The 10,917-nt window shown below is 43.8% G+C and overlaps 1 protein-coding gene across 1 annotated transcript; it reads left to right on the top strand.

Annotated features, from left to right (window-relative positions):
- Positions 1 to 7,740: 7,740 nt before the first annotated feature.
- On the top strand, positions 7,741 to 10,703 carry LOC137588132 (ras-related protein Rab-5C-like). Its single transcript, XM_068304985.1, has 6 exons — positions 7,741 to 7,872; positions 8,692 to 8,977; positions 9,065 to 9,216; positions 9,514 to 9,636; positions 9,717 to 9,810; positions 9,897 to 10,703. Exons 2-6 carry the CDS (start codon positions 8,809 to 8,811, stop codon positions 10,022 to 10,024), a joined length of 666 nt encoding a protein of 221 aa, XP_068161086.1. The 5' UTR covers positions 7,741 to 7,872; positions 8,692 to 8,808; the 3' UTR covers positions 10,025 to 10,703.
- The last annotated feature ends 214 nt before the right edge of the window (positions 10,704 to 10,917 follow it).

The following is a 10,917-nucleotide window of genomic DNA, read 5'->3' as shown; positions in this document are numbered from 1 at the left end:
AGTTTGTAGAAATGTGTGACTGTGTCTTTTTCTAGGACATCACAACTCAATATTTGTCCTTTACAATCCTCCTGGAGAGCCTGAACGTCAGGAAATAGTTTGAGATGAGTCACTTGTAATAATTGATTATTAGAAAATGTATAGTTAGTCCTCAACTTACGAACATTCAAAGATACGAACAAATGCGCGCCACCATATCTGACTATCGTCCTGCAGTTCCCCTTTCTGCCACAACCCTCGTGGTGGCAGGACCTCTGCAATCGCAGCCCCAACACTCGTCTCCCCCTCTTGTTGTTGTTTGTTGTTGTCTCTGTTAGCATCTCAGAGCGTCAGGCTTCCTACCTTGGATACTTTACTGTTTATCATGAACGATAAAGCCTAGTGAAGATAGTGGTAGTGGTGACCATCTCTCTGATGACATCTCTGACTCTGACCCACAATAACTGCTTCCTCCTCATTTTCCCTCACGCTAAAGCTATGCTACATGCTACAGTAGCTACAGTGCATCATCAACAGTGACTGACTTGTTGTTAATGATCTTAAAAACTGGTGGAGAGTTCCTTCAAGTGTTTTCTTCTTCTTCTCCTCCTCCTTAAGGATTACAGTATTTTCCACACTATAAGATAGATAGATAGATAGATAGATAGATACTTTATTAATCCCGGAGGAAATTGGGCGCACTGGATTATAAAGTGCACCTTCAATGAATGGCCTACTTAAAAAAACATTTTCATACATAAAGCATACTAGATTATAAAATGCATCTGAGAACTCATCTACAATGAATGGTCTATTTTAAAACTTTTTTCATATATAGGGCACATTGGATGATAAGAAATTGAGAAAAAGGCTTTTAGGTGCGCCTAATAGTGCGGAAAATACTGTATATTATAAATTATAATGACATTTAAATGACCTCAAATGGAGATTATAGATTGAAATTTAATAAATAACGACTTAAGAACAATTCATCTATTGAACAACTGATCTGAAACAATTTTGTTCATACGTTGAGGACTTATTTACAATATAAAAGATGTATTTGTATTTAAATCCATGACTGAGTATCTCTGGGTTTAAGGTCATGTGATCATTGTTGTTGACAGCAGACTGTGTTTCTTAACAGAGGAAATTTTGACTGCTGTTCCTGATTTGTGCCAAAGTAAAACAAACATGATGATTCAGAGATTTCCTGTCAAGACCAGAGAGGACAGGACAGAGTCCAGCTGTTATTCCTGGTGTTATAACCTCCCTATGAAGGTGTGTTTGGTTATTACGACATGAAACCCTTGATAATCAGATCGTTGTGTTCCTGGGGGAGCGACTGTTTCCCGTCCTCCATGAGTCACTGAGGAAAACCCAGAATGAGCAGCGTAGTAAACATGGAGCACCTGGAGGATAAAAAGGAGCAGCTCCAGCTCCAGATCCATCCCATCGGTTCAGGAGCAACGCCTTCAGTCAACAGACGGTAACGGAGCTAAAACAGTGTCGGATCTTCTCTCTGCAGACGTGAGGAAACATGAAGGCTGTGATCTGTGCTCTTCTTCTTCTGCTGTTTGTCAGCCAGAGTGAGTAAACCTGCGACCAACAAACAAACATACAAACAAACAAACAAACAAACGAAGCTTGAGCTGATTTAACCCAACCTGTGTGCTCCTGTGCAGGTGATGCGTTGAGGTGTAGGTGTGGAGGAAAGAGGCACTGCCCCAATCCTGTGGAGACCTGCGTCGGTCCCGACAGCGTCTGTGCCAGCGTCATCTTCCACGTTGGATCCAGTAAGTAGCTCACTGGGCCCCAGTAGCACCACTAGTACCAGAATAGCACCAGTAGTACCAGTATAGCACCAGTAGTACCAGTATAGCACCAGTAGTACCAGTATAGCACCAGTAGTACCAGTATAGCCCCAGTAGTACGAGTATAGCACCAGTAGTACCAGAATAGCACCAGTAGTACCAGTATAACACCAGTAGTACCAGTATAGCCCCAGTAGCACCAGTAGCACCAGTAGTACCAGTATAGCACCAGTAAGGAGAAGCGTTGTTCTTGGTTGCTGAGGCTTCCTGTCTTGCTCCCACAGGACCCGGCTACTTCAAGGGATGCCTTCAGGCCAGGCAGTGCAGTCAGATGAACCAGCCGGGGATTTCAACCGCCACCTGCTGCAGGACCAACGAGTGCAACCGATAAACGGAGCCGATAAAACTGATAGATCAATATTCATGTTCCTGATGTCCTGTGACAATATTTAAATAAAGGAAATGGATAAAAACACTTTTTGTTTACACTCTTTATTAGCTTTTTTCATAAATCGAGGTGAATAACCCTCCTCTGAGAAACAGTTAAAGATGGTGAATTTAGGCAGAAATGTAAAAACCAACAACGTGTTAACAGTTTTGCTGTTTTGTCTTTCTGTGCGCCCTCTTGTGGTCGAGGTCAGTGGTCAGCACCAGTCGAGTTCATCCACACTGACTTTACTTTTTAAATAACGACTTAAGAACAAATCATCTTATGAACATCCGATCTGAATACATTGTGTTCATACGTTGAGGACTCATTTATTTGCCAGAAGATGTACTCTATAAAAGATGTATTTGTATTTAAATCCATGACTGAGTATTTCTGGGTTTAAGGTCATGTGATCGTTGTTGTTGACAGCAGACTGAGTTTCTTAACAAAGGAAATTTTGACTGCTGTTCCTGATTTGTGCCAAAGTAAAAACAAACATGTTGATTCAGAGACTTAGTGTCAAAACCAGAGAGGACAGGACAGAGTCCAGCTGTTATTCCTGGTGTTATAACCTCCCTATGAAGGTGTGTTTTGTTATTAAGACATGAAACCCTCGATCATCAGATCATTGTGTTCCTGGGGGAGCGACTGTTTCCCGTCCTCCAAAACCCAAAATGAGCAGCGTTGTAAACATGGAACGCCTGGAGGATAAAAAGGAGCAGCTCCAGCTCCAGATCCATCCCATCGGTTCAGGAGCAACGCCTTTAGTCAACAGACGGTAACAGAGCTAAAACAGTGTCGGATCTTCTCTCTGCAGACGTGAGGAAACATGAAGGCTGTGATCTGTGCTCTTCTTCTTCTGCTGTTTGTCAGCCAGAGTGAGTAAACCTCCAATCAACAAACAAACAAACAAACAAACAAACAAAGCTTGAGCTGATTTAACCCAACCTGTGTGCTCCTGTGCAGGTGATGCGTTGAGGTGTAGGTGTGGAGGAAAGAGGCACTGCCCCAATCCTGTGGAGACCTGCGTCGGTCCCGACAGCGTCTGCGCCAGCGTCATCTTCCACGTTGGATCCAGTAAGTAGCTCACTGGGCCCCAGTAGCACCAGTAGTACCAGAATAGCCCCAGTAGTACCAGAATAGCCCCAGTAGTACCAGAATAGCACCAGTAGTACCAGTATAGCACCAGTAGTACCAGTATAGCCCCAGTAGTACCAGAATAGCACCAGTAGTACCAGTATAGCACCAGTAGTACCAGTATAGCACCAGTAGTACCAGTATAGCCCCAGTAGCACCAGTAGCACCAGTAGTACCAGTATAACACCAGTAGTACCAGTATAGCACCAGTAGTACCAGTATAGCACCAGTAGTACCAGTATAACACCAGTAGTACCAGTATAACACCAGTAGTACCAGTATAGCACCAGTAAGGAGAAACGTTGTTCTTGGTTGCTGAGGCTTCCTGTCTTGCTCCCACAGGACCCGGCTACTTCAAGGGATGCCTTCAGGCCAGGGACTGTAGTCAGATGAACCAGCCGGGGATTTCAACCGCCACCTGCTGCAGGACCAACGAGTGCAACCGATAAACGGAGCCGATAAAACTGATAGATCAATATTCATGTTCCTGATGTCCTGTGACAATATTTAAATAAAGGAAATGGATAAAAACACTTTTTGTTTACACTCTTTATTAGCTTTTTTCATAAATCGAGGTGAATAACCCTCCTCTGAGAAACAGTTAAAGATGGTGAATTTAGGCAGAAATGTAAAAACCAACAACGTGTTAACAGTTTTGCTGTTTTGTCTTTCTGTGCGCCCTCTTGTGGTCGATGTCAGTGGTCAGCACCAGTCGAGTTCATCCACACTGACTTTACTTTTTAAATAACGACTTAAGAACAATTCATCTTATGAACATCCGATCTGAAAACATTGTGTTCATACGTTGAGGACTCATTTATTTGCCAGAAGATGTAATCTATAAAAGATGTATTTGTATTTAAATCCATGACTGAGTATTTCTGGGTTTAAGGTCATGTGATCGTTGTTGTTGACAGCAGACTGTGTTTCTTAACAAAGGAAATTTTGACTGCTGTTCCTGATATGTGCCAAAGTAAAAACAAACATGTTGATTCAGAGACTTAGTGTCAAAACCAGAGAGGACAGGACAGAGTCCAGCTGTTATTCCTGGTGTTATAACCTCCCTATGAAGGTGTGTTTTGTTATTAAGACATGAAACCCTCGATAATAAGATCATTGTGTTCCTGGGGGAGCGACTGTTTCCCGTCCTCCAAAACCCAAAATGAGCAGCGTTGTAAACATGGAACGCCTGGAGGATAAAAAGGAGCAGCTCCAGCTCCAGATCCATCCCATCGGTTCAGGAGCAACGCCTTCAGTCAACAGACGGTAACGGAGCTAAAACAGTGTCGGATCTTCTCTCTGCAGACGTGAGGAAACATGAAGGCTGTGATCTGTGCTCTTCTTCTTCTGCTGTTTGTCAGCCAGAGTGAGTAAACCTCCAATCAACAAACAAACAAACAAACAAACAAACAAACAAACAAAGCTTGAGCTGATTTAACCCAACCTGTGTGCTCCTGTGCAGGTGATGCGTTGAGGTGTAGGTGTGGAGGAAAGAGGCACTGCCCCAATCCTGTGGAGACCTGCGTCGGTCCCGACAGCGTCTGCGCCAGCGTCATCTTCCACGTTGGATCCAGTAAGTAGCTCACTGGGCCCCAGTAGTACCAGTGTAACACCAGTAGTACCAGAATAGCACCAGTAGTACCAGTATAGCACCAGTAGTACCAGTATAGCACCAGTAGTACCAGTATAGCACCAGTAGTACCAGAATAGCACCAGTAGTACCAGTATAGCCCCAGTAGTACCAGTATAGCACCAGTAGTACCAGTATAGCACCAGTAGTACCAGAATAGCCCCAGTAGTACCAGTATAGCCCCAGTAGCACCAGTAGCACCAGTAGTACCAGTATAGCCCCAGTAGTACCAGTATTACACCAGTAGTACCAGTATAGCCCCAGTAGTACCAGTATAGCCCCAGTAGTACCAGTATAGCCCCAGTAGCACCAGTAGCACCAGTAGTACCAGTATAGCTCCAGTAGTACCAGTATAGCCCCAGTAGCACCAGTATAGCCCCAGTAGCACCAGTAGCACCAGTAGTACCAGTATAGCTCCAGTAGTACCAGTATAACACCAGTAGTACCAGTATAGCACCAGTAAGGAGAAGCGTTGTTCTTGGTTGCTGAGGCTTCCTGTCTTGCTTCCACAGACCCCAACTACGTCAAAGGATGCCTTGAGGCCAGGGACTGTAGTCTGATGAACCAGCCGGGGATTTTAACCATCACCTGCTGCGGGAAGGACTTGTGTAACTGATAAAAGGAGCTGATAAAACTGATCGATCGATCAATATTCATGTTCCTGATGTCCTGTGAAAAAAATTGAATGAAAGGATATGGATAAAAGACTTTTTGTTTCCACTCTTTCTTAGCTATATCCATAAATTGAGGTGAATAACCTCTCAAAACCAGTTAGAGATGGTGAATTTAGGCAGAAATGTAAAAACCAACAACGTGTTAAGATTAAGATCATTTTTGTTAAATTTTGCTGTTGCGCCCTGTTGTGGTCGAGGTAAGTGTTGCACCAGTCGAGTTCATCCACACTAACGTTACTTTCCTTTTTCAAACGACAGAAAAACATTAACAGATAAAACTACATCCTTTCTCCAACTATGTGAATCTTATTTTCAAGACTTGTTTCCTGAAAGTTTTAAAGAAAAGTGACAATTTAAAAAATGCTGTTTGTTGTTTAACTGTGTATAATTTATTCTGAATTTAAAACACAAATCTAGATATTAGATGCATAATCAGTTTAATGGAAATAAGTCTCTCAAGCCTGTCAAACCACTATTCAAGCAGCTGATTTATTTTTAATTTAAAACTCAGAACAGAACTGCATGTTCAGGGAGGTCATTCATTGAAACAGGAGGGTGAGTTTGTGTCTTCATTACAGCCACACATTAAAAATTAATCATTTATACATGATTTTTAAATAAGTCGAAGCTTTATTTGGAGCCATTCACTCAACAGGCCTGAAGTTTATTTGTTTTGTTCCTGAGGTGTTTTGTCGGAAAATACTTTTAAAAATACTCTGTTTGAATCTAAATTTAACACTGAATCAATTTTTAAATGCATCTCTGACTCAGTTTGAATTAATGACACACTTTATTGATTGATGACAAAGTCCAGATTGAGAGAGGCTGTCTGATATCAAACCAACTGACACCTCTGATTGATGACTCAGTAAAAATATTGCAGCAGCTTCATTTTGACGGTCTGGTGAACATCTGCCGATCACATCCGTTGATCCTCCTGAAGCTTCCTATAGATTTACGATACTCGTCTCCACTCAGGTGGTTCATCTTTAGGGATCCGATTCTTTTAACACGTCAGCAATTGTTCTTTTCTGGAGTTAGGAATACATTTCAGCAGTTTTGTATCACCCAGATTCTGTCTCTGCAGAACGACCCAGTTCTGTTTTTCATGTTGTCCTCTTTACCCCCTGTTGCCTGGATCTGGTGCAGCCTTCTGTTGTCCCATCTGGGTTAAAAAATGACTGACATTCAAACTCAATGTTTTTGCAGCTCCGGTCCAACCCCAGCCCCCCTTTATCTGAAAAGAAAAGTTGTGATCGCAGTGGAATTCTGTTCAAGTACAAATCATGAGTTTTTCTAAATAAATATTTCTGCATTAAGAAGAATACATGAGAGGTTTTTCACCAACAATCAGGATTTTCTAGTGAATGGATAAATGTTAGGATGGTGGTGTAATGGGTGACGCTGTTGCCTCACAGCCAGACGGGCTTGTTTCCTTTCAGCCGAATCACACTGAATCGCTAGGTATGACTGGCATTGTATGGTTGTTTGTGTTTAATCTGGCCCTGCCATGAGCTGGCGTCTCATCCAGGGTGTACCCTGCCTCTCACCCGTAGCTTGCTGGAATAGGCTCCAGCACAGTCGCAAGCGGCTGTAATAATAAAAATAATATTAATAATAATAATAAACCTTCTATTCATCCCCCCTCAGGGAAATAATCTTTCCACTATAGTTTGTCCATCACATGTGTAAACTCGAAGATGAATGGATGGATGGATGGATGGATGGATGGATGGATGGATGGATGGATGGATGGATGGATGGATGGATGGATGGATGGATGATGTTAGTCACACATGATTGGGAAAAACACTACTTAAATACTGTACACTACTATGAAATAAGACATGTATTACATTCAAATGAACCCTTCTCTAATAAATTATAATATTATGATGGACATTAATAAATTTACAGTGTATCACAATCCAATAATAAAATAACAATAATAGCTATTTATCATAATGAATAGATTGTGGTACGTACAGTATATTGGCTCTGATCGTGACGGACTGCCGTCCCCGCATCTGATTGGCTGTGACCGGAGTCACATGAGCGACAGATCCAGGAAGTGTTTTCTTCCTCCAAGGCGGAAGCGTTTGTTTGACTCAAGCTGAAAGTGTTTCGGGAGAAAACGTTCATAAAGAAGAACGACTCGGTTCTGACCGTGTGTTCAGCGGCTGGACGGGACGTCGCCTTGACTAATCGGTACAAACAACAACAGCTTTTCTGTTCCTTCGTAGTTTTTGCTCCTGCTAGCCGAGACTAGCATTGCTAACCCGTCTGTTCCCTGTGTCGGAGCAGCGTTAGCATCGGAGCTAACTCCGCTGCTGCTGTTCAGTGTGGTCAAAGTTAAGAAACGGGTTTGTGATCAGGTCTCTGTGGGTGTCTGTTTTGTATTTATCGCTGCTTTACGGTTTATTTAACACGATGTGTCGTTAGAAACTACATGAAGCTGCTGGAGTAATGTCAAACTGTGTCCGGTAACATCAGATCATAAACTTTAAAACACTTTCTGGCCTTTTTCCATGTCAGCACGGTCACCGTCAGCAGGGAGTGGATGATTAATCTCTTCATTATAACGCTCTAAGTCGTTATTAGTAATAGGAAATTGACTTTAGGTAAATGTCCCTGGGTAATTATTATTGTAAATTAAAATCAGGCGTGTAGAAAAGATAACTTCTTAGTTTCTATGATGAAATTAAAAAGCAAGATCTTGCAAGATATTCTTTTGTTTTCTAAATTAATTTTACAGAATACTTTGTTGATTGTAGAGCTCTGTGTTTTTATTTCCCTTGATCGTTCACTGTCAAACAGTAATGGATAAATACTTCCAGCAGTAATAATAATTATTTTGTAGGTATAAAATTACAAATGATTTTTTTCCCCTATCCCCAGCCCTGACATTACAGTCTGCATAGTTCTTTTAATTATTAGTGGTGAGCCAAAGCAACTTTTAGGCACATATATGATTAACTATTCAGCAGACTGTAAAACTAATCACCATAATTTTCCCTCCGTTTCCAGGTAGCCCGGGTCGCTCCACCGCCGCGCTGCGATCCGACCAGGACTTCTATCCCGACAGCGTCTCTGCGCTCCTCGCCTGTAGCTTCATCTCGCCTGTGAAATCTTCTGTCTTTGCCAATGGCTGGGCGAAGCGGAGGAGCAACGAGGCCCAACGGCGCCGCCGCGGCAAACAAAATCTGCCAGTTCAAACTGGTGCTGCTGGGGGAGTCGGCTGTGGGGAAGTCCAGCTTAGTGCTGCGCTTCGTCAAAGGCCAGTTCCAGGAGTTCCAGGAGAGCACCATCGGAGGTTAGTCCCGTTTACACCCAGGGCGTGACCTGTACCTGACCTGCTCTGCTGATGAAACACCTGATAATTGTATTGATCTGTCCTCAGCCGCCTTCCTCACTCAGACCGTCTGTCTGGATGACACCACTGTGAAGTTTGAGATCTGGGACACGGCGGGTCAGGAGCGCTACCACAGCCTGGCCCCGATGTACTACAGAGGAGCTCAGGCAGCCATTGTGGTCTATGACATCACCAACGCGGTAGGTTCCACCTGCAGGGCGATGAAATCAATCAGTCGATCAATCAGTTCTGTTGTTTTAAAGCAGGATGTGAGTGAATGTTAGAATAACTTCACGGAGCTCAGACCGGGGGCTGTTCTCGGGTTGAGTCGTGGTGTCGGCCTCCGTCGTCTCCTCCTAGTCCAGAAAACCTCCAAAGGGAGTCCCTGAGATGTTCTAATTAAACACCAAGCCTTCTGAAAGGCATCTTTTAGATATGAAGGAGCAACAGTCGCCACCGGTTGAAATCGGTATTGATCAGGTTTGCTTCTTCACTAGGACACTTTTGCACGAGCGAAAAACTGGGTGAAGGAGCTGCAGAGACAAGCCAGTCCCAACATAGTGATCGCTCTGGCAGGGAACAAGGCGGACATCGCCAACAAGAGAGCCGTCGAGCTTCAAGTGGGGAAACAATTCCGGACGTTTCATTATGGCAACATTCTATTAATGAAATGGCTGAGATGTGTGTTTTTTGTTGTTAGGAGGCGCAAGCGTACGCCGATGACAACAGCCTGCTCTTTATGGAGACCTCGGCCAAGACCGCGATGAATGTCAATGAAGTTTTCATGGCTATCGGTGAGTCAGAGTTCCCACGCTTTTGTTTCTGCTCCCAACAGGTGTTTGATTGGTTTTTAAAACGTCTGCCATCTTGTTCTCTGCAGCAAAGAAGCTCCCGAAGAACGATCCTCAGGCGGGGCCGGGGCCGGCAGGGCGGACCAGGACAGGAGTGGACCTACAGGAGGCTGCTCCTCAGGGGCGTCACGGCCAGTGCTGCGGCGGTGGCAATTAGCGAGGCCAGGAAGAAGTTAGAGAAGGAGCCCTGAACAGCGTTTTAGGACAGAACGTAGCCAGAGAGGCAGGAGAGGGCAGAGACACTCGCCACCCTGCCCTCAAACCGAGATTACAGATGAGATTATCTGGATCCTCTTTGATTTAAGGAACATTTTATAAAGAATCATAAGCTAGAGGGAATTACCCAGAATTCCACATGACTTCTCTTCTGTCTCTCCCCTGAGTCTCTATCTACCTCCCTGATCTGTCTGTTGATTGAATCCTGTATTAACTTCTGGAAGGGTGGTGCGAGTGTCTGTGTGTCTGTTGTCTGTGTGTGTTTGTGTGTGTGTGTGTGTGTGTGTGTGTGTGTTTGTGTACGCAGCACACGCATGTAAGACGACAGTTTTCTACTCTTCTACTTCTCCCTACGCCGATCATCATCATCACAAAGCTACAGACACCTACAGACACCGTTGAACTCCTGGGCGGTTCGTCTGCTCTGTTCGGGACCTGAAACGTGACCATAAAAAAAGAAAAGAAAAGCGGGTCATGATGTAAGAGGCTACACGCGAACACGCAGGTGTTTGCATTCATTGTGTGTTGATTCCTGTAACACCAGAGTTGTCAGCCTTTTTTAAAAAACTAATGTGAATCTAAAAAAGTAATAAATAACATGGAAGATTCTGTTTGTGCCGAGTTGTTTTGCAGCGTTGTGGTCATTTTGACCAGATCGACCAGTGCCGATCCGGTTTGTTTGGAAGAAACCGTTCCAGAAAGACAGATTGGACTGTTAACAGGGTGGATTTTGTAGGGAAAAGGACAGTGAGATGGGGGAGGAAGCGTTCTTTCTTTCGAGGGGTGAATCCAGGAAGTTAGCTTCCCTCAACGCAATCAAGGGAAGTGGCGGGG

Source organism: Antennarius striatus, chromosome 21 (genome assembly GCF_040054535.1).
Source record: "Antennarius striatus isolate MH-2024 chromosome 21, ASM4005453v1, whole genome shotgun sequence".
In the NCBI taxonomy this organism is placed as follows: domain Eukaryota; kingdom Metazoa; phylum Chordata; class Actinopteri; order Lophiiformes; family Antennariidae; genus Antennarius; species Antennarius striatus.
Note: the sequence above shows the minus strand (reverse complement) of the source record. Positions and strands in the feature narration are given on the sequence as shown.